General features: G+C 37.9%; 1 protein-coding gene and 1 pseudogene across 5 annotated transcripts; one reads left to right on the top strand and one right to left on the bottom strand.

The window, feature by feature from the left end:
* The first annotated feature begins 548 nt into the window (after positions 1-548).
* LOC137944228 (B3 domain-containing protein Os07g0679700-like) lies at positions 549-27,224 on the top strand. 5 transcript variants are annotated; one of them, XM_068789833.1, is made up of 14 exons: positions 549-714; positions 902-977; positions 1,459-1,594; positions 11,338-11,419; positions 11,515-11,616; positions 11,755-12,386; positions 12,508-12,604; positions 14,142-14,316; positions 14,754-14,830; positions 22,294-22,725; positions 22,827-22,876; positions 23,294-23,407; positions 25,162-25,229; positions 26,240-27,224. In XM_068789833.1, the coding sequence occupies exons 3-14, from the start codon at positions 1,482-1,484 to the stop codon at positions 26,959-26,961; spliced, it is 2,664 nt and encodes an 887-aa protein (XP_068645934.1). In that variant the 5' UTR covers positions 549-714; positions 902-977; positions 1,459-1,481; the 3' UTR covers positions 26,962-27,224. The 5 variants fall into 5 exon arrangements, with proteins under 5 accessions (XP_068645934.1, XP_068645933.1, XP_068645937.1 ...); XM_068789832.1 differs by having other exon boundaries at positions 873-977; XM_068789836.1 differs by lacking the exon at positions 549-714 and having other exon boundaries at positions 778-977; positions 26,240-26,721; positions 26,845-27,224.
* On the bottom strand, positions 8,670-9,212 carry LOC137944432 (early nodulin-like protein 13; annotated as a pseudogene).
* Positions 27,225-27,339: the final 115 nt, after the last annotated feature.

The raw sequence follows: 27,339 nt of genomic DNA, 5'->3' as shown, positions 1-27,339 counted from the left end.
TTTTCATAATTTTCTTATTTCACTAAATTATTTTTTTAAATAATAAAATTTATTTTATTTTCTAGGGGCTCCACCAGAAAATCCATGACCGGCCGGCATTGAGTCGCCAATTTTTTGACCTTTTTGGCCAAAGTGCTTCCGCATTCCGCTTGGGTGCTCGTCGCCGTCGGTCGTCGCTATCGCACATTCTCCGCCTATTTTCGCCGCCGCACGATAAGGTTCACCATCTAAGTTTCCAAATTCCGATTTCCACAGCCCTCGTCAACTCCTCTCCCCATAGCCAGGTGTCAAACGGGGGCCCCACCGCTATTCTTCAGGGGATCCTTAAAAAATGGTCCATCCGCCTCAAAGTGGACCACTATCCCATATCTTTTAATAAATATTCGTGAAAGGGATTGTGAACCAGATCCATCTAATTCAACTCTCTTCTCTCCATTTCATTATCTTGTAAAAGCGGTAGTTGGAATGGCAGCCGTCAAATCAGTTCTGATACGTGTTTCCGATCCATTCGACGCCTTCGGTTGATCGATGCTCTTGGTGAAAAGTGGGATCCATGGAGTTGAGGATGGGGTGTACTTGAAGTCAAACAAGTGCCGACCGCTAAGAAGCGCCGGAGAGCGCGGCGGTGTTCCTGTCCCCATCCCACCAGACCCACTGTTTTGCGGCAAGCAGTCCACATTTTCGCCGCCTGTCCTGAAGTGTCGTGCATGCAAGGTTTATATGCATCTCGCTCTCTCTCTCTCTCTCTCTCTCTCTCTCTCTCTCTCTTTCTCTGCATGCACACGCTACTCTTTCTTATTCTTCTTCGTCGCTTTGCTCCTTTAATGCCGGTCTCCTTTTGCTGAACCCGCCTTTGTGTCGGATCTGATTAGACTCCTCTCCAATTCGACGGTTTTTTTAGAGGTTGAAGGGATGGTGCCGATGGTGGGGAAATGAGTGGAACCGCTGGAGTTTTTTGTTCACCAAGTGAAGGGAAGGTAAGGAGCCGTTGGATTTTGTTTCTGGTTTTTATTTTTTATTTTTTCCTTGTTAAGCTTGTGTTTGTTACTTCTTTTGTCGGGATTGGTACGGTGGTATGGTTATCGCATTATTGGGTTGTGACCCTCTACTGAGATTTAGCTGTTTTTGTTTGTGAGTTGTATTTTACATCTTACGGAGAAAACTTAGACAAGCTGAGCGTCGTACAAAAACCTTGTGCTTTGTTTTTCTTATGAGGGAAAAAATTCGATCTATTTATTTTCGGCTTGTTGTAATTTGTAATCAGCCACTTTTAGATTATTTCTCGTTTTGTTTTGGTGGGTGGTTTCAGATATTTAGTTATGTAATGCCATTGAAAGCTTGGGGAACTATGCGTTTGTGGCCTGTAAATGAGGCAATTTTCCGTCTGTAGTGGGATATTTATTCTTGGTTTTGCTTTTGGGGGAAAATATTGGTTATCCGTTTGGCTTTGATTTGCAGATTTCCGTTGTGCAAACTGGAAAATGTCTGCTAGAGTCTGCATGAATCCTTCATGTGGAGCCAGGGCGGCAACCGAGTGGAGGAAAGGTTGGGGACTGCGATCTGGTGGATTTGCTTGTCTCTGCGACAAGTGCGGGTACTTCATTTGTCCACTTTTTCGAGCTAATCTATTGGGCTTTATATTTGAGCTTTCACCCTAGAGTTAGTCAAGGATCGGGTTTTGGGGTTTTCTCTGAGTTTTGGTATCGCTAGATTAGGTTGTTGGTGGTAGTTTGATCTGACAGTGGTACATGAGCCTATCTTTCTGTGCAAAATTTTGGTTATTTTGGTGTTTTGATACGGTCATATTTTTCTTTTCTATTTTTGGCAAATGTTGGCCTTCCCCATTTTGGCATGAGGTTATCCTATTTAGTCCTCAATGCTATTATCATAGTTTACTGCTATGTATGGTATGTTTATTGCTCCAATTGCTATATTTAGAAGAAATTTCTGAAACCAAAAAAATATAGTTCTATTTCCAACTTTTATATTGTACATTTCCTTTTTATTTCTCTCTTTCTAGCATTTTTTGCATTTGTATGTGTAGGGTTATGAGGTTGATTTAGGTGGATTACTTTGACCATGGACCTTTGTGTTTTTTATTGATGAACCTCATGAAGTTGCAATTGTTGTTTTTCTTATTCTTATTGCAATTGTTGTTGTTGTTGTTGTTCTTCTTCTTCTTCTGCTTATGGGTGCTTGTGCTTGGTCGGTAAACAAAGTATGTTTCTTCATCCCCCCAAAAAAGTTTTGCTGGTTAGACTGATTATTTTGTTTTCATCTCTTTTTTTGCTGACTCCTGGCTTTTATATAGTATCAACTTGGGACTTCAAATAAGATAAGAGCTCTTAAACACATGTTTTAGTGTCAGATAACACATTCTTTTTCTTCTTTGTGATACCATATTAGTTTCCTTTTAAGTAACAAGCTAGACACTACCCCATTATTTTTGTAGTAATACGGGGAAGATTAGGATGAAGCATTATGATGTCTTGTTTTGTTCATTAATGGAAGCCAGTTTTGATTGTATATGTTCGTTCTTTGATGCTGCTCTTAAAACTTCCTTATGCACAGTCACTGTCTTCATGTGAGAAGAACGTAAAATAGAAAAGACAAATTTGGCACCAGATGAAACCAAACCTGTGCAAACCATTTGGTCATAAGTGGCTGGCTTGGTTAATAAAGGAGAAGTTGTTTAGGACGGACAGTCTCTCTCTCTTTCTCATGAAGCATACTAGAATGAAACATCATAGACTTTGGTCGTTGCATTGCATGGGTCAATGAACTCCATTGGGACCGATATTTTTGTAGGTAAAAGGGAAACTTATAACGTCAAAACCATTTCAACTATTTTCTCATAATGGAGAGTCTTATGATTACTAGATGAGGAGATGCTCTATTGGTACCATTCCCCCATACAGGTCGTCTTAGAGATTTCTTGCATCAGCATGATTCAATAATTGTGGAGGTCCTATACAATTTCTATTGGTACGATTCCCGCATACAGGATGTCAACAAAATTTGTTGATTTTTTTATTGCATGGTCTCAAGGAAATACAATTTCTAAACTGAAAATTCACATAGGAGCTGTTTCATTATCCATGAAGTTTCCTACATTAGGAATCAAGGGATAATTATCTTGAGCTTGTTCCACTGAGTTTCATGAGGTTTACTTATTTTTTCTAAGGGTTAACTTAGAGTTCTATTGGCAGAGATGCAATTACTGGAGTTTGAGTTGTGCAAGAGGCAACTTTTGAAAAATGGAAGTTGTTGCAGAGTATGAGTTAGTGATATGAATTTCTTAGTCATGGCTGTAATCAATCGACACTGATAATTCCATCTATCTTGGCTTTTTAAAATCTCTATGTGGTAAAAGACTACGTATCTTTTGCTTTTAATTTTTGTGACTCTGGCTTTTTGCTGCCTTATGGAGTATGTTGTAAAAAGGAAGAAATTGAGGAAGAAAGAATGGATAAAAGAGAGCATAGAGAGATGAGGGGAGAGGGTGCTGGTGAATCACTCTTTGGAGGCTCAAAAAGGCGACCTTCTCTTTCTCTTATTTCACTTAAGTCATTGCAAGAGTAAAATTACAGCAATGCCCCTCATGGCTTCTATACATATAACTTCATGTGTGCACGTCAGACTTTAATAAAAATTGAACCATTGGTTCCCAACATGATATATAACCTACTTCTAATTCCAGAAGTAAATACTAGTAACTGAAAATGACCAAATAACCCCTCAATATATTTGTACAATCCCCCTCAAGTTGGAGCGCATATATCAAGAAGTTCCAGCTTGTTACAGAACTTTTCAAACTCTTTCTTGCCCAAAGCTTCAGAAAATGTCACCAGTTTGGTCAGCTGATCTAACATATGGTGTGACTACCATTTCACTCATTACCACATCACAAATGAAGTGACAATCAACCTGTACATGTTTTGTACATTCATGGAATACTAGGTTGCAGCCTGATTCTCACAGTGCATGGTCATGGCCTCTGTAGTAGTGAAGCTCATTTTCTAAAATAGTGATCTGACGCATATGATTTCACTTATTGTATGAGTTATTGCTCTGTACTCAGCTTTTTCCCTTGAACGAGCTACTACATTATGTTTCTTAATCAGTTAACTAAGTTTCCACCAACAAATATACAGTAGCCAAAAGTAGATTTCCTATCCAATTTTGTCTATGCATAATTTGCATATGAGTAACCCTTAATCTTTTAGTGGCCATGGGGTGCATAAAACAACCATTTTCCTAGTGTTCATTTCAAACATTGTAAAATTCTTTTGGCTGCCTCCAAAATGAATTTTACGAGAGCATTCCATGAACTAGCTAACCATACTGATTACAAATGATATATTTGGGCTAGTGGTAGTAGCGTAAACGAGTTTACCTACAAACCTCAAATACATAATATTGTCCCTAAGTTTTGGACTATCATCTTCATGTTGGTTATGACCAACTTCCATAGGAGTTTATGCAGGCTTTGCCCCTTGTATTCCATACTCATGGAGCATATCTGTCACATATTTCCTTTGAGTTAACACAATTCTTGCTTTACTCCCAGCAACCTTAATGCCTAGAAAGTATTTCAGAGACCCTAAATTTTTGTTTTGAAAATGTGTTGCAAGATGAGTTTTTACCTCCTCAATTCCTTGCTTGTCATTCCTAGATAATATTATATTATTTTATCATCCATATCTTGTTTCCTTTCTGGAGAGCATAAAGCTTCCTGCATTGAACGAGGTATATGGGGAGTAGACAATGAAAAAAGAGGAGTTTCTCGTTTTTCCTTTAGTCTTATTTCTCATTTTTTATATTTCTTTGGATGTTTCGCTCTCTTGTCGTATTTTTCATATAGTAAATTATATACCCTTGGAAAGATATTTGAGTCTAGTTCCCAACACAAAGTAAATCGTTGAAATCAGATTTTTCTAGAAATAGAAATCGACATATGAAGTAGCAAAGGTAAAGTAGCAGAAACATTTCATGCATCAGCAGAAAATCTCAACTTTTGAGCCGTTTTATGCCATAAAAAACGAGACTTTATATGGAAAATTATATTTCTAAAGAAAGATTTGTAAGTCTATTTTCTTACCTATTCAACCAATTCTCATTTTGAGTATTTTAGATGGAAATAACAATCTCAGAAGAGTCAATGGTCATGCTGGCCAAAGAAAAAAGTGTACTTAGTTCGGCCATATTATAGAGTCCGAAATATATCAGATTATTTATCTCAAAAGAAGTGTATTTTATGAAGATAAGTTATACTTGGTTGAAATGTATTTAAGTATAGTTTCGAAAGGAGAAAATTTCATGTAAATCTGATTTATATTTAAGGAGATATTCATATTGAAAGAGTCAAAGGCCATGCTGGTATATTGTTGCATGCGAAGATCTGGATTTAAGTTGAATTTTTTCTTAACTTTTTAAGTTGTTGTTATTAATCAACAATATCCTGTATCTCATGATATACCCTTGGAAAGTTTCTGTTAGTTAACTAACAATATCTGGAAAGAATCTTTAGAAGATCATCTTATTTTCAAAAACTTTCCTTGATTTATTTGTCAAAGATTGTCTTACCTAAAGATTTCAAGAAAAAAAAGGCAAGGAAAGGTGTCATCTTTGATTGCTAAGTTGGTACCAATTGAAGGAAGAAACTACCTGATTTACAAGATTTTTCCAGCCACGAATATTGTGAGATTTTGTTGGTATTTTGAAAGATTACAAAGAATTTGATTTAGTATCCTTGCCTAAAAAAATAAGGCAAAAAAAGATTGAAATATTTGGCTTGGCTTGAGTGACTTGGTTTACAATATTTGAGCTAGTGAAGTTGTTGATAGTTGCCTTATTTTACTTGATCATACAAAAGGTGGGTTAGCACTTGAGCTTGCAAAATATTTGTTGATTTCAAGCTGGGATCACTAACATTATCTCCCAGCTTGAGGGGGAGAATAGGGGAATATAGGCTCAAACCCACTTACCAAGGAGAAGGCCCACATAGTGGTGGCATGATGGTAAATAAAGAGTCATCTCATAAAGATGACATTGATGTAATTAGTTTATGAAGTATGTCTCTTATTCACTCTTACTAGGGTGAAGGGTATGCTTGTAATATTAGTGCTTTTGATATTTATAAATATTACTTAAGGGGGAGGGTTTGGAGAAGTCCATTACCCTAATCTTCCTCCACTTTTCTCCAAATTTGTCACTCTTCCTCTTCTCCTCCTAAAACTTATCTCCACAACTCTTCTTCTTCTTCTCACCTCTTAATCCTTTTCTACTGTGATTATATATCATGGAATCCTAAACTTCACATGGCATCAGAGCAGGTACTCATATGTCAGCCCCCACCCAAATTATTTACTTGTAGAGCCACAAAACAGGGCCTACACATGAGGGGGAGTGTTAAGGAATAGTCCCAAATGGATTAGTGAGTACTAAGATCTTGAGTTTATTAGTTGGGAAAGAGGCTTCCTAAGATGGTTAGTCATTTTGGGATGGACCTTCTTTTGTCGTGTGGGCTTGGGCCCATCTTCCAACACATATAAACAAGAATCACAACAATTCTAGTTTGTCTTCTCAAAATAAATAAGGATTGATCACAATGACTTTTAGGAGTGGGTGTTGGGTTGGGTTGGGTTTTACGGGAAACCTGACCTAGATTGACCCACAGACGAGTTAGAGATATAAAACAGGGATGAGACGGGTCGGGTTTATGGTCATAGGGTTGGGATTTGTCAGGTTTAAGTCAGGTTAATAGGAATGAGGTGGGGACAGGTTGGGTTTAAGTTATTTTTACAGGAATGGGGTGGGGACGGAGTTACAAGGATGGTGATCGGGTTGGGGTCGGGTTTGGTGATTTGGTTTTTTTTGGGTTTGGGTTTTGTGGTTGGGGATCGGGTTTGGGTTTGGGTTTTGGTAACCCCGACCCTGACTCTACCCACCCCTAGTGACTTCTGGTAAAACCCAATGCCATGATTACCTTGCTGAATTTGTCAAACCTCACCCTGAGACTCTGCTTAAGACCATATATAGCTTTATTCTACTTGCATACCTTCTTAATCTCCCCTTGAGCAACATACCCAGGAGTAACTAAATCATCATTTGGCTGTCTTCTGTTTCTTAGTCATTATTTACCAGAACAGGGGAATCATCTCTTCTTTATTTTATCTTTCTCTTGGCTTTCAGATAAATCTAGACTGATTTTGACCAACTCAAGTAGTTTTGTCCATTTAACTTTTTAGTTGTGAGCACAATTGTATCTTTCCCATCAAAGCCAGCCAATATGAGGGGAACCTTTTGAAGCCATTCTTAGAGTTAGAGTAGGAGGTTTGTGTTATGGTCCCGGATCTGACACATGGATCATTTGAATCCATTGAGTCCACCTTCTGCTATCTCTGTGATAACGGGAACAAGTCATATGACTAAGCTCGGGCAATTTGTTGGCACAACCAACCTGCATTTCTTCTTGGAGGTTTTCCCATTCCTTACTTTCTAGATGCACCAGGATACTGCCTCTAAGGATGCAAATATAGATTTCTATCCATTTTTCCCATGGAAACAACACTAGATTGCAAAGACTTAGAAAAGAATTTGGGAGGAAAAATTGAAGGGGAAACATTTGAGGAATGGCTCCCTAGGTTTTGAAAGTGAAGAGTGATGATGGCAAATTGTCTATTGTTCTATAATTCTAAATTCTAATTTTTATTTGATCTCTAGGTATGAAGCTTATTATGTTAACAAAAACTGCTTTTGTGGAGGTGAGTTGACTCTATTCCAACTTCTTTTACATCCGTAAAACTTAGATCTGATTTTATCTTTGTGGAGGTGAATTGACTCTATTCCAACTTCTTTTACATCCGTAAAACTTAGATCTGATTTCAACCTTTTAGGTTTTATTTATTTTTAAATTGTAAAGAATTCTTATTAGAAAAAAGAGAGAATACAACAGCAGTAGGGTTGGGGTGGGGGACCTTCATGATTGGTCATTGAATTGCATGTTACCAAGAATCAGGAATACAATTAAGTCAGAGTCTGATAGAAACAAATGAACTGAATCTTTGAGATGTAGTGTTGGCTGTCTTGCACCCATTGTCTGCAGAAGACTTGTCCTCAACGATAAGATGATCTGCAGATAAATATTGCTTAAAAAATTTCACACCCGTCAGAACCAATCTGATCTTAGCTTCTTTGGAGTTTGAATTCTAGTTTGTGACAATGGAAGCAGCTCCTACATACTGGAGAACTGGCAAATCCCGACTCATGCACATACCCATCCATTGGCACTTGAAGCTTGCCTTGGCTGCATCGTCAGAAATTGGGAGGCTAAAGTTCTGGTTAAATACGGTAGGCCCCCTTGCCATCTCCAATGCACTTGCTGCAGAAGTGTCCACTCTCCTCCTCGATCTGCATAGGTCTCCACCACTTCCCCGCAAAACAGTTATTGGCTGGTGTGCAATTAACACCAGCCCCCATGGAGATTTTTTTTTTTTTTTTTTACGATGTAATGAGTATAGCTCCGTTCCATATATAAAAAAAAGAATATAATAAGCAAAGTATAAATACAACCACAGGCAATGGATCTCAGAAAGAATGTAACTTCTATATAGCTGCTAGCTATACTATATTTCTATCTATGCAAAACAAAATCCCTCATTTCTCGTTTAGAAAACCACGGCCACCAAAACAGCCGAAGCACTCAAAACTGCTCCCTTCAGCATCACCATGGAAGAAGCTCCACTGGTCGGAGCAATCGCAGGACCTTCGAATTCCATTGGAGAAGGCGTAGGAGAAATGGCAAAGAAACCCCTTGATCTAGAGGACATGACGACAACGATCATCTTCTCGCCCTTGTCGCAGTTCCCCTTCAGCCCACTGATGAAAAAGAATGGTCCAGAGTGATCAAGCTTGATCTTCACTTCACAGTCTTTGTGGGACGCAATCGGGTTCTATGTATTGGAGCTTTGTTAGTCCTCCCTAGTCACTTGCAGAACCGAGTCTTTCTCGTCATCGGTTTTCCAAACAAGTGAATCGCCAATGTTGAATCGGTTTGCTTCCGCCCATGTGTTGAGAGTTTCACTTGAAGATGATGGGACTTTCCAGCCGTCCGCTTTGCCTCCAACCTAGAAATCTTTAGCTTCTGAGAAGCAGAGAAGGAGTGAAACAAGGATCAAAGAATATGCAGCAGACCTTCCCAAAGAAGCCATTGGTCTCTCACTCACAGAAAAGGAAAAAAATAAGATTTCAGAGCTGAAAATTTCTCTTCTGCTGGAGTTTGCCAGAGAGAGAGAGCTACTGAGATGAAAAATGCAAGCTAAAGGCTGAAGAGTCGAGTAGCCCCCATGGAGATTGCTTCTGCAGTTGCAAGAAATTTCTATATTGCCCAGCAGCTCCACATCAATTGGTTTTGCACTCTTTGTTCTGCTCATGTCAAAGTAGATAAACAGGCGAACAGGGTGGTGGGGCTGATGGAAGAGGAGATAATGTGGCTTGATTTTTGAAGGATTTTTGCATGGGTTATGCTGGCCATCTAGTGTCTTTTTTTTATTTTTTTTTATCTTGGTACTGTTTTTTTCTGTTTTGCTGGTTGCTTTGTTATCTTTTTCTTCATTTTGTAGATGATTGGCACCCCTGGCCAGTGGGGAGCTGTGCTTTGTACATTCTCCCTTAATAACAATCCCATCATTAAAAAAAAAATGAAAAAGTAAATGGTCCCTTTTTTGTAAAATCATATTGAGAGGATGTAACATTCAGATTAGGAACAGTTATGTGCCATTTGAGGCTGAAATGAAGATATGGCAAACAGATTGAGCAAGATCTCATGTCTTGTTATCTCTGCATTATCAACTTAGGCACCAAGGGCAGCTTCAAAAGGTTTCTTTATTCTATACAAAACTGCTGCAAGATGCAAAGATCTTATGGTGGATAACGTCTGCAGCTCAGGGGCGCAGACTGCTATAATAAGAAACAAACTTTAAAACAGTGAGGAAGAAATGGTGGATTTCTGCTTGTACACTGATCCTTGTGGATTGGACATATCTCTCTTTGATCTGGAATTTTTTGGTTTCATCCAAATTTGCTTCTGCAGTTGCTACTGGGATCCAACATCTTCCCACAAGTAGAATAACCTTGGAGATTTCCTGTCGCTGCTACTCAAGTTGCACAGTTGGTGTATAATGGGCTAGGTTACCCTGTTTCTGCTGGTTTCCATACTGCATGTGTCTTCCACCTACTTCTTTTATCGAGTAATATTGCACTAGATGTGCATTGATTAGCACACAGGCATTTTTATGAACTCCTTTATTTTGGCAGTTGTATCTTCTTTAAGGTATCTTCCATTACAATTGCTTGCTGCCTGTTCTTCCTTTGGAACACGCTAATTTTTCCTTTAATTGTAAACTTGCTCATGTTTTTTTTTGTGCTTAGTTATTCACTGTTATTTGTAATGGATATTAAAAATTTACCTGAACGTCTATAACTTCTTTCAGCAAATAGCATACAGAAATGTGATCTATGGAAATAGACATACTGAATCTAGGACTTAATAATTAGTCTGAGTGGTTAGGGTGAGCTTATAAGGGCGAAATTTCATTGCCATCTCTTTATATTGCCATTGGCAGCTTTTTTTTTTTATTGTTTTTTTGAAAAAGATGTATATATTACAAAGGGGATAGGAGCAAATCCCTAACAATAAGAGATTGAAGGTTTGCTCCCGTCCTGGCAAACACATTTGCTGCCAAATTAGCAGATCTCGGAATGTGAAACCAAATACAAGAAAACTGTATGTCGCCATTGGCAGCTTATTAACATCTAACTAATGCATTATGTAACTTTTGAACCAAAACTGCAATCCTCTGTGAATCATACTTAGGCTTCTGACACCCTTTACATCCATGTCTGATATAGATGGGTTTTCTTATACAACGGGTACTTCTTCCTTACTTGCTATGGAGCTTTCTATTTTTTGAAACGTGGACTTGTGCTTAGCACATGTATTTCCCCTTTATGTTGCACTATTTCACTCAAACCAGTTCCTACATGATTTTTGTCCGAAATGTTGGATTACTGTCCTCTCCATTGACTTCATGGTTTGATATCATGATCACATGTTCTGCTTTTAGTTGTTTGACCATAGATCATTCTTTTCTTCCATGTATCGCTAGTACTGTTAGACAGTTCTCTTCACTCGTATTTAACCTTGTATGTTTTTGGATAACCAGTTTCAAAGAACATGCCACTTACAGGGGAAGATTTTCCATCTCTTTCAAGAATAAGAGATAAAATATTTAAATATAATTTTTTTATTTCTGACAAGTTTTATTTGGGCTCCAGATCTGCATTTGAGCAACTAGTTTTCTGTGACACGTTTCACCTTAATGAATCTGGTTGGAGAGAGTGCAGTTCTTGTGGTAAAGTAAGTCTGTAATCACATTTCCCCTAATTTTTAATTTTCATTTCCTAATATTTCGTTGACTTGTTCCATAAAACTAACCAAATATGTAATGGCAGCGTCTCCATTGTGGATGTATTGTTTCCAAGATTTCGATTGAATTACTTGATAATGGGGAAGTTGAGTGTGTTAGCTGTGCAAGGAATTCAGAACATTCTTCTGTAAGATGTTTGATCTGATTTATGTCTTTCTACAATGCATTTCAATTCAATTCAAATTTTATCTTTTTCTTTTTTGTGCATGCAGCATACATGATAAATTTATTTCAATCTCATTGTTGCTATCCAACATTTGTCCAGATTCCAGGCTATGCATGCCAGGATTCTGCAGTAGACTCTTCTTCCAAGGTTCTGAAGTTACACCATAAAAGCCCTAAAGATGATAAGCCAAGTGGAGTCACTACATCAGGCAATGTGTGTGAACAACAATCTTCCTCTGCTGATACTAAAATAGATGATAATACTGCAGCTGAAGTTAATAATAGTCATGGAACTATCAAAAGGGAGCATATTGCTCTTCCTCTTGGGGATGTGGGAACCACTAACTTTCCAATTGTGAATCAACTGTCTGCTGGCCCTTCTCAAGCTGTGAAGAGAGATGATGCTAAAGAGTCTGAGGCTTTGGCTAACTCATGTTTAAATATCACCTTAGGGGTTTCAAATCCAAACCCTGCTCTTCCTATTTCCAATTTGGTCACAGAAGGGAGGGAAATGAGTAAATTAATGTCTACGTTTCAACAAGGGCAGAGGTCCCGTCATCTTCTACCAAAGCTCCCAAAGGGAGGTCCAAATGCAGCTTTGGAGACTTCAAAGGATGTGGTTTCTCAGATTCGTGTAGCCAGACCACCTGGGGAAGGAAGGGGAAGGAACCAGTTGCTTCCACGGTATTGGCCAAGGATTACAGACCAAGAACTGCAACAAATATCTGGAGAGTATCCACTACTAGGCTTGTTTTTGTTCTCCTTCTTCTCATAGTTGTACAAATTATATGCATGCACAGTATTGCCTAGCTTTCATTTCACTGTTATTGTATTTCCTTGAACTGTCTTTTAGTTCAAATTCTACAATAGTGCCTTTGTTTGAGAAGGTTCTGAGTGCCAGTGATGCGGGTAGAATTGGTCGTTTAGTTCTCCCTAAAGCTTGTGCTGAAGTAAGTTTTCCATGTGCTTTAAGTTCATGATTCTGATTCGGTTTTCTATGATCAGTGCCAATGCAGAATATCCTTGATTATGCTGCATACTTTGTCATTGTGAACAACCTGCATACTTCTTTGGCACTTTTCACCTAACAAACAAAGTAAAATCATGTGTCAATGGACGATATACTGTATGACTTGCATGCATTATGATGTTGTTGATTGAAGATCTAAACGAATTATGAAGTTGTTGAAGTTGGGTTCAGGCCCATCCTAAACTGATTAGCCAAAGTTAGGATACCTACTCTCAACTACTACTTCATTAATTATTTTGATACTTTGAGATTGATTTCACTAATATTCCCCTTCACGTCCTGGCCTATTAAAATAGACAGTGGGTCTCATCTGTGAACAGCACAGTTGGGGTGAGGCACGAACTAAGCCCCACAAGGCAGATATCTTGTTCTAATACCATGTCCAAGTTGGGTCTAGGCCCATCCCAAAATAACTAGCTAAAGTATGGAGGCCTTTTTCCCAACTAATGACCATATAACATTTTTCCTGATATTAACATATGTGGGATTATAGGCCCTGGTTAGCAAGGTATTGTAATCTTCATATTTTTTAATAGCTTATACACCTTCATTAAAAAAAAAAAAAACATGTGGGATTATTCCCACTAATAAAAGTCAATACAGCACTCAGCTGTAAGAGGTAACATAATTAAATCTCATTTAGATTCAGGTCCATAGTGCAGTTCCTAAGTCTTTTTTTTTTTTGGGTGAGCAAGTGATCATTGCTCTAAAAAAAAGTAAATACTGCATTACTTATATGGTTGTTGTGAGGCTATAGACCAGGAGGTGATAGGGTCCAGTCAAACCCGGTTACCTGTTAAACTGGTTTTTCAAAGGAAAAATTTCCTCCCTTGATCACGGAGGGCAGCAGAGCCCTCCTCCCTTCATTTATGCTGGAGGGGATGGGGCTACCGTCCTCCCACCAGCATGTGGAAGTTGGCCCCACCCGGCTGGCATAGGAGGGGGAGGGGTGGATCCCTTGACAGAGAAATTTGGGGTGGGGATGTGGGCGAGGGGCTGCCCCTCTCCCTTTCACTTTATGATTGTAGGGCTTCCCGTCTACACGGTTGAAAGGGCAGTGAGTTCAACCAAAACCAGTCTTTTTGTGGTTCTCTAGTTGAACTGTGAAAATCAACTGGGTTCAGCTGGGTGGGGGGACTGCCCCTCTCCCTTTCACTTTATGATTGTGGGGCTTCCTGTCTACACAGTTGAAGGGGCAGTGAGTTCAACCAAAACCAGTCTTTTTGTGGTTCTCTAGTCGAACTGCGAAAATCAGCCGGGTTGGGTTGTTTTTCTCCTCCCTTTGTTTTATCTCTTATAAACCTAGACAGGAGGCCGGGTCTGGTTGAACCCAAAACAACCGGTCGTCTCATCCAGTATTGATAGCACTAGTTCAGACACTTTTTTTTTTATAGATGTTATTCTTTTTAGGCTACCTTTATCTCATTAAGTATCTTGTCAAATGAATTTATGCACAGGCTTACTTCCCTCCAATTTCTCAACCAGAAGGCCTCCCGTTAAAGATCCAAGATGCAAAGGGGAAAGACTGGGTTTTCCAGTTCAGATTTTGGCCGAACAATAATAGTAGAATGTATGTCCTTGAGGGTGTGACACCATGCATACAATCCATGCAGCTACAAGCTGGTGATACTGGTGAGTTACATTCTTTGATACTCTTGTTTTGGTTACTGTAGATCCTAGCTCTTGTTGGTGATAAGTTCCAACCCGATCTTTGGCTTGTGGATGGTTACAATTGTCCAACACAGCTCATATGAACTGCATAGTATGACTTGTAATTGTATCATGTTTCTATTTTATTAAGGCTTCTGATCATGTCTGGCATAATCTTTTTTTTTTTTCTTTGAATCATATGCCACGCAGAAACCAGTTTTGTGATATCTGTAAGATTTTTACAAAAAAGATGAAAAAATGGTGAAAAGGGTGCTGATAATGCAGATTAACACTTGCTAGACAATATCGATCTTTTAACGGGGCCAAAATTGTAGTTGAAGTAGAGCACCACCTTTGGCATTGAAAGTGAGCCTTTGTAATGATTTTTTAATTATACTAAATTTTGTTTTTTCCTACAGTAACTTTCAGCCGGCTAGAACCTGAAGGAAAACTTGTTATGGGATTTCGAAAGGCCTCGAACTCTCTTGCTATGCAGGTGGAGTGCTTTGTACTCTCTCAGTAATTATCAGTTATTCTACTTTTTATTCAGCTAAAATTGAAAAACTCTGATTTTTTATAACCATTTTCAATGACCATTCTTATTTGCTAGGAAAGAACCTTGAATATGTAGCACGTCTGTTCATCTTTTTCCATTATTTTGTCTTATGTGGATAATATAGAACTACAAGAGAGATGAACACAAAAATTCTTTTTTCTCTATTTTTGGTTGTCATTGTTAGATTCTAGGGTTTCCTAGTCTTAAGATGTAAAGAGTAGAAGGAGAAGAAGAGAGAAGAGAAGAAAAGAAGCTAGGGTGTGAATACTTGGAAGAGATAAGGCAAGAGGAGAATTTGAGGGCACGTTGAAGAGCTCCCCTTTAGGCCATGAATGGGGTCGAGGTCTTCCTAACATGAATTTATATTATGAGTTTAACTACAAGTTACAAGAATGCCATTAGGGCTTCTTATCAATAATACAAGAGAACTAAAACAACTAACTCAAGGTAATATATTATGTTTTCAACACCCCTTCAAGCTGGTGGTGCAAATACAAAAGCACACCAAGCTTGAAGACTGTTTAAGAAGACCAACTTGAACTGCTTTGGTGAAAATATCTGCCAATTGACTTTTTGAAGGAATGTAGTTTATGAAAACAACTCCAGATTTGAACTTTTTTCTGATCAAGTGCTAGTCAATTTCAATGTCCTTTCTTCTCTCATGGAAGATTGGAATTGTTTGTATGTGAATAGCTGCTCTATGGTCACAATGGAGTTGCATAGAAGTGTTAATTGGAAACCCAAGTTTTGTGAGTAAAGACCTCAACCAAAGCATCTCACTCATGGCATGTGTCATTACTTTATATTTTGCTTTTGCACTTGATTTAGCTACGGCATTCTGCCTCTTGCAGTGCCAAGTCACTTAATTACCTCCAATAGTGGTATAATAGCCAAATGTGGATTTCCTATCATCAGGAGACCCCTGCCCAGTCTGTATCTACAAATCCTTGAATATTGAAATGACCATTGTTCAACAGTCTTTGGCTTGGATTTTTTTTAAATACCTCAATACCCTTTCCAATGCTTACCAATGAGAGAGTTGAGGCTTTTGCATGAATTGACTAATGATACTTACTACAAAAGAGATGTTATGTCTTGTGACTGTCAAATAGATTAATTTCCAACCAGCCTTTTGAATTTACCAACATCTACTTCATTACCTGATGTTGCGCATAACTTCATATGTGGATCCATGGGAGTATCAATAGGTCTACAACCTAGTATTCCTATCTCTTCAAACAAATCTATGATATACATTCTTTGTGATAAAACTATGCCATACTGAGATTGCAAGACTTCAATGCCCAGGAAATACTTGAGTAAACCAAAATATTTAGTTTGGAAAACCTTACTTACCCCTTATTTAGTCTTCTTTAATCTGGTAAGTATCCCTTGTATCACTCCTAGTGAGAATGATATCATCAATATATACAACCATAAGAATAATATCATTAGTAGTATATTTAACAAATCATTTAAAAAAAAGTATATTTAACAAAAATTGAAGGATCCATTTCAAACCTCTTAAAGCCAAACCCACAAACGACTATGTTAAATTTGTCAGACCATGCATGAGGAGATTTCTTATGGCCATAAATTGACTTGTTAAGCTTGTATACCTTCTCCCTCTCAACCGCAAAGCCAGGCATTTGGAGCATATACTATTGTTTAAGGAGGTCACCCTTGAGAAAGACATTTTTCACTTCAAGTTAATGAATAAGCCACTTGGAATTTGCATAGCTATAGAGATGAGAAGTTTTATAGAGTTGAGTTCGGCAATTGGAGAGAAAGTCTCTTGATTATTGAGTCCATATATTTGAGTGAAGCCCTTAGCAACCAATCGGGCTTTTAACTGAGCAACTGAGCCATCCGGGTTATGCTTGATTGTAAAAATCCATCTACGACCATATATCTTTTTCCATTGAGTAAGAGCTCAAGTCCCATATATGATTATGATACATTGTTGTTATTTCTTCTTCCATGGCAACTCTCCACCCAGGATGATTCAGAGCCTCAATGTGATCCATGGGAATAGACAGAGAAGATAAGCCAGTAAAAAAAGTACAACACTATGTTGAAAGTCAGTGAGTAGAAATAAAATTAGACTTCGGATGGGAGGTTGATGCCTTGGAAGGAACACATGACTGAGGCTCTTAGAATAGCTATGGGACGAGTATGAAAGGGAGGACCAAAAACAATAGGAAAAGAGGGAGAGATGTGCTCACTAACCTCAGAGTTAGCAGATTGAGTAGGTGAATGGTTGACCAATGGTGAGGAGGGAAGTAGTGGTGAATGCTTTTGCGGCTGGAAAAATGTTGGTCCTATGGCTTAACAAATCAGGGCATCTTTGTGGACTTCTCAAACCCTGGAGGTGGAGGAGCCTTGGAATTGAATGGCTCTTAGAAAAAGGTCACTGCAGCAGAGACAAGGTCTTATGCAATGATGGACTATAGCACAAATATGCTTTTTGGTTTTTGAATATCCCAAAAATATATACTTCAAGGATTTAAGATCAAGTTTAGTTTTGCTTGGCAAGAGGTTATGAACAAAATACACGCCAAAAAACTCAAGCTGGAATGGGAAAGGGTTGTTGTGTGGGTAAAAGAGAAGAAAACAAGGTCTTATGACCAAGAACACTAGAGGTCATGCATTTAATCAAAAAGCATGCAGTCAACATAGCATATGACCAGTAAAATTGAGGGACATTCATGGACAATAAATGAGGTCGAGCAACCTCTGATAAAATTCCTGTTTGTCTTCTCAGCTACACCGTTTTGTTGAGGTGTGTAAGGACATGAGATTTGATGACATGCCTTTCTTTTGACAAATTTGTTGAAACTAAGAGGAAAAAAATTATTTTGGTATTATCAGAATGAAGGACCTGAAGTTTTTTTTTTTTTTTTTGAAATTGAGTTTCAACCATATAGTAAATGATTTTTCTCTTATTAATATAATACATCTTTATAAAAAAAAACCATATAGTAAATGATTCAAAAATAGCAAAAGACTTTAGATCTATCTTTCAAATAACCAAGTGACCTAGTACAATCTTCTACAAAAATCACTGTATTTTGATTTGGTAATACTAGGAACTCGAACAGGTCTCCATACATCTGAATGTACCAAAGAAAAATGACTCAAACTAACTTTCTTAGATAAAAAACTAAAGGAACTTTGATGATGTCTGCTTAATTCACATACTTCACATGGTAAAGATGAAATTGGCTTTTAAGGAGGGAACTAGTGACTGTAATGTGCTCAAAGAAGGATACCCCAACCAATTGTTCCCTGAAAAGCATGATTTAATGAAACATGCATCGGTGAAATCAAGGCAGAATTTTGAAAATAAAGAGACCTCCATTTTAATGGCCACTACCAATCACTTGCTTGGTTTGCCTGTCCTGAAAAACACAATGAGGGTGGAAAGTGAGAAAGTAATTTGATTCATAGACATGAGATTCAATGGAAATTGAGACACAAATAAGACTTTTGACAAAGGCAAATTTGGTGAAGGAGAGGAAGAACTAATCCCTTGGGAACTTTTGTATGTGAGTTATCTGTAATAGACACGTATAGGTCAGTAGTACATGGGGACAAGGAAGATAAATTACCTAGTTTCCTAGTGAGATGTTTTGAGGTACTTGAATCAATAATCCAAGTAGAGTGTTGGAGCATGGAAAAAAAAGACATACCTAAACTAGTAGTGGCAATAGTGGCTAGTAGGGTACTAGAAGAAGAAGTCAACATAGTCTTGATTTTCTAAAGAACTTTTTTTTTAGGAAATATGTGTGTATATGTATATATATATGATTGGCAGATCTGGGGGTGGACCCATTTACAATTTAGATTAAAAGTTATATTAAAAATTTTGAAATAAATATCCCAGTGCAGCCAGAGGGGGGCGAATTTTCTTGGCACACCAATTGATGACGACCTTGGAATCTCCTTCGATGATGAGGGGCCCATTGAGATGGTCCTAAAAAACCAAGAGGCCTGAAGCAACCTAGCAAGTTTTGCAGTAGTGGAATCGGAAATACTGAGAGGGCCCGCAAAGGACTATAGGAGACGACTATTACCATCATAAATATCCCCGCCGAACCCCGTAGGACTCGGACATCCAAAAGCACTTCCATCAAAGTTCATTTTGAAGTGGTTAGAAGGTGGACTGCATTATTAGACGTGGACTCTTCCATACTATTAATACGCCAATTAATCACCAAAGTGTCTTCTTGATGCCACTTTTTGTAGCTAGAATTCTCTTCATTTAACGAATGATGTGCCTTTGTGAGGCGTTCTTCTAAGTCACGAGTGATGAGAAATCTCTTGATAGATTGAGAAAATGCCAAATAATTTGAGACACCTTTCAAAGGAATTATAGTGATTCTTAAGAAATCAGATTTCCCAACTTCTTGAGAAGAGGATGAGTGTTCAGCCATGAGTAATGTAAACACTCAGAATTTTAAAAACTTCCAAGAACTCTATTCAATACTAGAAGAGAAACGGACTTGGTATCCGAGATACAACCACTACGAATTCTGCTCTCCTCCTAAAATGGATATGGAAATTCAATCTCTACCCTGATCTGATTTGGAGAGTTTTAGTAGCCGCCAAAGCCAACAAACATTTGGATTGGTGGACTGAGGGGGGAAGACACTACTGCCTATCCCCTGTTTGGAAAAAAATAACGATGCTACTTCCTGATTTCAAGAAAGTTGTTAAATGCTACGTCGGTAATGAGACCTCCAAAAAATTTTGGTCCAATTGGTGGATTGGCCATTCAGCCTTAGCATTGGCTATGAGTCTATCTCAATCCTAGCTAGAAATGTTGATGCCTCTATCTTAGATCTTTGGTCTGAAACCAGGGGCTGGAATTTGAATCTCTGAAGAGCTCTCTCGGATACTGAAGCCATTCTGGCATCTAATCTTCTCTCAAGCATTTCCATAGCTAAAAGGTACTTTCTCAACCACTTCTGCTTACAACTTCCTCAGTAACCCCAACTCAAATCAGTCCAATCACCTTGTGGCCTCCTCTTGGAACCTACTTGCCCCACTACGCGCAAAATTCTTTATCTGGAGCGCCTGTAGAAATAAAATCCTTACTTCAGATTCTTTAATTCGGCGTGGAACCACCTTCCAAGATCCCTCTTGTCCTTTTTGCCAAAATGCTCCAGAAACTACCAATCATATACTCTTATCTTGCCATTATGCCCATACTATATGGAACACCCTCTTAAATAAGATTGGGTTTCAGTACTGCGCCTCACAAACTTTGTCATCCACTATCCTCTCAATCACCAATGCTAGTCTCCCAAAGCTTGCTAAGATGCTTCGCTCATGTTGCGTTGGGCATATCTTATGGGGATTATGGAAGGAAAGAAACAAGCGGAAATTCAACTTCAGATCCTCCCCCTCAGAAATATTGATTGATAACATTACGGGCCACATATCAATCTGGCTACTGACCCGAAAAGAATTCAAAAGTTTCAACAGCTCCAATCTCAGAGAAAATTGGCAGCTAGTTGTTGAACTGTCTCAGCCTTCCCACCCCCGATAATGGCTATCTGGGCCCCTCCACCAACGGGTCACTTCAAGCTAAACATCGATGGAAGCACCCTTGGCTGCCCGAGGCCGGCAAGCTATGGCGGAGTTATCCACAATGCAAACGGCTATCTTCTATTCTCCTTTGCGGGGCCGTTTGGAGTCTCCGACTCCACCTCATATGAACTCTCTGGATTGCCTAACAGAATTCAAGTATTTACAAGCAGGCTCATGGGCCCCCTCGTCATCGAAGGGGACTCAAAGACGGTCATTGACTAGTGTGCAAAGTCTATTAGACCTCCATGGCGTCATTGGGATATGTATTTTGAGATTTGTAACTTAATTTCTTCTTTAAATTGTAATTGGAAGCACGTTCCATGTTCTGCCAATCATTTGGCAAACACTCAGGCTAAGATGGGTATTTCACTCCAACACCTTGTTGTGGAGGAAGGTCCGTCTAGCTAGGTGTGTTTGTACTTTACTCTTATCTTTTAATAGTTTTATTTTTATTTTTTTGAAATGATGCATATAAACTATTAAAAGAAGAGGGTAGTACAAAACAAACCTAGGAAAGAGGGTCTTCCTCCACAACAAGGAGTTGGAGTGAAATGCCCGCCTTAGCCTGAATGTGGAGACACTCTCAGATATGAAGGAAGCAACACAAAGAGACTTATAAGAATAAACTTAAATCAACAAGCTTAGCATGTAAGAGTTAGACAAAGGAGCAATATGTAGAATTTGAATTTTCTGTGGCAGCATATAAAGGCATGATTTTGTCTTTTACAACACTTGATATTGATGCAAAAACATATTTAAGAGGATAACTCAGTTTAAATTTAACAGAGAAGGAAACCTCATATATGCATTAGAAGTAAGAATCAATAGAAGTAGACTCAATGGCTGAATTGCATCAAACCCTAAATTAGGCTTTTAATTTTCATATGAGATGCAATAACTCAAAAAAATGTAATACTTTAAGAGGAGAAAGTCAAGACAAGTGCTTGAAATTTTCGTGACCATAACATATTTCAAATCTGACCTCTTTTGTGAAGATTTAAGAGGCTTTCAAAAAATCAAGTTTTAGAGGCTATTATGGGAGGAAAAAATTCTGGAAATTTAAAAAAATAAGAAACTCAAATTGAACCTTGTGGAACTCAAGGAGAGATGCTAAAAACACATGGATTATGAATACTTATCTGCCTTAAGAGATTTCTCAACAAAAAAACTCAAGACTTGTGGAGAACCCTTGGCTGAATTACAATTTCTGGTTGCTTTCTTGCATGACATATGAATTGAGTTCTTCTAAAATTGTATGAAAAATCCGAACAGCTTCAAATTGAAATCCTAGAATCTTTGCTTTAATACCATGTTAGATTCTTGGGTTTCATAGTCTTAAGGTGTAAAGAGTAGAAGGAGAAGAAGAGAGAAGAGATGAAGCTAGGGTGTGAGGTTGGGAGAGAGAAGGCAAGATGAGAAAGATATTTGAGGGCATGTTGAGGGGGCCTTAGGTCATGAATGGGGTCGAGCTCTTCCTAAGATGAACTTATATTATGAGTTTAATTACAAATTACAATATCCCCTTAGGACTTCTTATGAATAACGCAAGAGGGCTAAAACAACTAACTGAAGGTAATACATTAGGCTTTTAACAGTCATAAAGGTAGGAGGGGAGTATTATCTTATAATATTGTATCCTTAGATCCATTTCAACAAAAACAAAAAACACCATTTCAGAAAAATATGATATCTTTAGATTGAGCTTTGTCAGAAAATACTCTAAATCTCTGCAGTATATTGATCTTCCTATCAGTTTTTTTTTTTTTTTTTTGTTATTGTTGTCTTAATAACATAATAAGTATGAACAGGATACCCAAGTTCCAACAGCTTTTTCTAATGGTGCCCAATCTAAAGAATCTTTCATTTCCGGCGTTCTTGAGAATCTGCCCACAATTAGTGGCTACTCAGGGCTTCTTCAGTCACTGAAGGGAACTGCAGACCCTCATTTGAATGCTTTATCTGAACATCTGAATTCGGCAGAAGGAGATATTAGCTGGCTTAAACCTGAGCAGCATGGTGGCAAGCCAGTTGAGGGCTTCCCTTTCCAACCTTCAATGCCTATTATTGAGAGGAGTCGGAGTCGAAATATTGGGTCTAAAAGTAAGCGGCTGGTCATTGATACTATGGATGCTCTTGAGCTAAAGCTCACATGGGAAGAGGCACAAGAATTGCTTCGCCCTCCTCCAAGCGTGAAACCTAGTGTCGTTGTGATTGATGACCATGAATTTGAAGAATATGAAGTGAGAAACATCTCTCTCTCTCTCTCTCTCTCTCTTTTTCTTCCATATCTATTTTAAGTGAAACTAGGTCTAATGATAACTTGTATCTTGCATCTATCTAGGAACCACCAGTTTTTGGGAAGCGGACTATTTTCACGGCAAGAGCATCTGAGTAAGAATTCATGTTGAAATTTTACAATTTGATTATAAACAAGGTCACATAGGAACAAATGGATGTATTGAATTTTATTGCAAAAGCTGTAAGTCCAGTTAACTTACAGTCTTTTGTGCTTCCTGCTATGATGAGCTCATCCAAAGGTTGGGAGAATGCTCAATTTTCATGAATTCTGTGAGGTAGCTACTCTTTGATAGGAAATTACTCATTTTCTTGGATCTTGTATCCTCTCATTGTACATTTGCTAGTGGCCTTCTTCGGGTCTACTGATGATTATTTGGAGAAGGTTTGTTTTTTTGTAATGGCCATGCTCAAAAGCCTTATTCTCAAGGAAAAATAAAAAATAAATAACTTTTTGAAAAAAAATAAACTTGTGTATGGTAATGCTGGAGTGATGAACTTCGTTTTTCTCAGGGGACAGGATCAATGGGTTCAGTGTGATAATTGCTTCAAATGGCGCAAATTGCCTTTGGATGTACTCATACAGTCGAAGTGGATATGCACTGACAACATGTGGGACTCAAAAAGGTGAAGATTATTGCTTGAATTGCTTTTAATTTATGTTGAATTTCTTTTCCTATTGAATTTCTAGAGAAGAAAATAATTCTTTGATTGTTGTAAATTAAATATATTGGGTATCTTTTTGTAATAGAGGAAATACATAGAATATGAGTTAAATTTAACTACCCATTTCCTAGTTCCACCCAAAATACAACTCTTAAAAGATGAGCCTACAACAATTGAACAACTCTAACAAAGTAGAGGTTTGATAATGCTAGAAGTTCTATTTTACTGAACCTACTTCCCATGACTCCTTTCCATGTAGTAAGATTTTTCCATATTTGTTCTTCAATCCCTTTTAAGTTGGAGTTTGTTACTTCAGTTTGCAACAAAAAAAAAAAAAGATTCTTGGTCTACAAACTTGGACTTCTTTGACTGAAAAATTCTTCATTGTTCTCCCCCTTAGATATTTTGGTAACATAAAATTTATCATAACATCTAGAATAAAATACTACTCTTTTGTACCTCTTCTTCTACTTTTTTTCCCTTAAACTGGGGATGAAAAGGACATAAAGAAGTGGCTTTCACAAAACAATTATAGGAGAAGAAAAATCACTCCTTGCTGAACAGCAAAGCTCCATATACCAGTCAAAAAATGTCGTAGTCTAAAAAAACATTGTTCAATTTCAAAGGTAGAAAAAGGCTTAATTTATGGCACAAAACAAGTGACTACTCATAATTTAAGGGTAGCTCAAGAAAAAATCACCACTTGTGAATGAAAAAACTTGTCTCATATTGGATGTTGAGGGCACTCTTGTTCTTTGTAGGTAATGGGTCTATAGGTATTGATCTGAAATAATGAAAAATAATGAAAAAATGAGAAAAAAATACTAGAGGTTGTACTTGAAATCAAGGAAGTAAGTAGAAAAAAAACAATATTTATACTTCCAAATAAGGAGGCACTCATCAAATCAATAGATTAATAAAAATGACCAGTCTTGACACAACGAAGGGATAAAACAACTTAGAAGAACAACAAGAAGGACTTATATTGTTAAAGATTTGCACTAGAATTTGAAAACAAATAGGACACTTGGTTAAAATAAATTAGCAACTCCAAAAAGAGAGAACAAATCGGCTTAAAATTTGGATTTTCACATGCAATAGGCTGCCAGCATGACCATTGGTTCTTCTTGTATTAATCTCTCTCTGGAAACATCGGATTGAGAAACGATTTGTTGGGTTGGAAAATAGACATAGAGAACTTTTACTTGAGATATAATTCTCCATATAATTTCATGTTCTTGATGGTAAAAAATATCTCGAAAAACAAAATTGTTGCATGAATTCTTTCTACTGGTTTACCTTTGTTGCTTTATATGCCGATTTTTCTTTGTAAAAAACTTTAATTGAAAAGAATCTTTTTGCATATTTTTCGGAAATATATTATTTGTAGTATAGAAAGTGTGAACTCCAAGGTGAAAAAACGGGTGCTGGGATAGGGAAACATCAATAAGAAAGAAAACTTATATTTTTTTTTTTCATGTTCTTGTTCTTTGAAGTCCTATAACATTTAAACAACTCTTTGGCAAAATCAACTTAGATTTTGGTAAAGATGGATGAGATTCAACTGTCTGTATTTTTTACTTATTATTGTTTTAAAAAAAAGTTCTTGTTATGCTTCGCAAAAAATTGTTAGGTTGCTTAAAATGCAATTGTCCTTCAATTTGGTTGTGGTAATAATGCTTGATGATAACTTATTTTGCCATTGTGTATTCCAGAAATACATGTTCGGCACCTGATGAAATAAGTCCGAAGGACCTAGAAAATCTTGTGCGGATGAATATGGGTAAGTGAATGTGCTTTCCTTCCACTTGTTACAAATTAAGATTTTTATTTGCTAGTTGGAAGCCCCTTCACATTTAAAAAAATAGCTTGGCCAAAGAAAGCTGAGGGTAAAATGAAAAGTAATTGGCAAATTTTTGAATGCAAGTTGTGTGGGTTAAAATATTTGTGGGAGTATGCACCACTGGTATATTGACCATTTGCGGGCAAGAATGGAGGATGGCCATACTTGACGAGGAAGTGTAAAGAAGGTTAACTATCAAGTGCATTGGCAAATAATTGAAATGGGGGACACTTCCTGTAGAGTCCCAACCATAACTTAGTAAAGAGGTCGTTGTACAAACTTCTAGTAGAAGATTCCAATTATGGTGATTAAATGATAACACACTGTCCAAGGTTATTCACAGAGTTAAATTTGTTGATGGTCATACCCTGCTTGATTGACCTTTGAACTTGGGCACACTTCATTCCCAGCTTGATGATAATAATGTGTTGGTGATTGGCCTGGACTTCACGTATGGTGAGTTAAAAAGAAAAATTAGAAGCTAACCACATAAACTAGATTCACTGTAGCTCTGTTTGGGACATCATTTACAGTGACTTAGGAAGAAAAGATCGAGGGGTAATCACATAAACTGGATTCACTGGGCTTTGCTTGAGTGCTAAGTGTCTGTCCAGAATCTGGATAGAATTTTGTTGCTTATACATCTTTAAATGATGTCTTATTAAATGGATCCTTTGTGGTACACAGTGGTTTCTCCATATTGTTGGGACGGTTTGTATATCTGGCAATATGTACTGGATTTTGACGAGACCTATATAGGATTATGTCATCCGATAACTGTATAGTTAGGAATCGTTACGATTGGAAGAAGTGCAACGTGCATGTGGCCAGTTGGCCAGTTGCGTGATCTCTTAAATATGATATATCATTATGGTTTTAGATGTTTCTCTTATTATTGTACTATAAAAAAAGAAAAAAAAAAGCTGTTACATTCAAGTTCGTCCTTGCAGATTTTAAAAGGCGGAAAGTTGCTGGAAGTCAAAGGCCAGCCGAACCACATGCAGGGCTTGATGCTCTGGCATCTGCAGCTGTTCTTGGAGATGATGGGAACCCAACTCCATTGGCAGGGCCTACAACAAAACATCCTCGCCATCGTCCTGGTTGCATGTGCATTGTGTGTATCCAACCCCCCAGTGGCAAGGGCCCAAAACACAAACCTACATGTACATGCAATGTTTGCATGACTGTGAAGCGCCGATTCAAAACCCTAATGATGCGAAAGAAGAAGCGCCAAATGGAGGAGGCTGAGACTGCCAATAAAAAACAGGTATGGATCAAGGAAGAAGGTGACGAGGACAGCACTTTGAGACGAGATGATTCTGAGTCAGTTCAGAGCAGGATTCTATTGGAAAGAGCCGAACTGGGTAAAGTCGGGATAGACTTGAATTGCCAACCTGACCGCGAGGAAGATGCAAATTCCGGATCAAACCGTGTGAGTATGGTGAACCTTCTTCAAGTGGCAACTCGACCTCTAGAGGTGTATTTGAAGCAGAATGGTTTGACCAGTTTAATAAGTGAAACTCCTGTCAGCTCAAGCTCCCTTGTGTTGCCACAGGTGACTGTGGAGAGTGAAGGGCGAGACCTGGACGAGGGTTGCTTCCCCTGTGCTCTCAAAGAGAGGGAGGGTGTTGGAGACGCTGCAACCGAACAAACAAGATCTGATCCTGTGTGATTTTCTTATACTTTTGTTTTTGCTCTGTGCTAGTCTTTTCTCTTACAAAAAAAAGGTCACAACAATTTACACCTTGTGGAGTACATATAGAAGAGGTAATTCTTATGTAAATTAGTAACAATTTTCACCCAATTTGGTTGTTCTGATTGCCTCTTTCGGTTCAGGATGTTGTTATTCAGATGTGTCTCAATCCTGTAATCTTTTTCTTTCCCCCTCGTAGCTAACATGTCAAACAGGTTGTTTATGAGCAAAGGGCAACTTTTGAAAAGTGTGTATAGTCTTACCTTTATAGTTCTTTAAATACTAACACCCTTACAAGTACATGTTTTGTTGGTTATCCTCTTTCTACCTAGCTTTGATGATAATAAATATTTAAAA

The sequence above is a fragment of the Aristolochia californica genome, unplaced genomic scaffold (assembly GCF_029961685.1).
Source record: "Aristolochia californica isolate CCGP_79_NKW_82.1479 unplaced genomic scaffold, dmAriCali1.0.hap1 SCAF_11, whole genome shotgun sequence".
NCBI lineage: Eukaryota > Viridiplantae > Streptophyta > Magnoliopsida > Piperales > Aristolochiaceae > Aristolochia > Aristolochia californica.
This window is presented reverse-complemented; position numbering and strand designations above follow the sequence as displayed.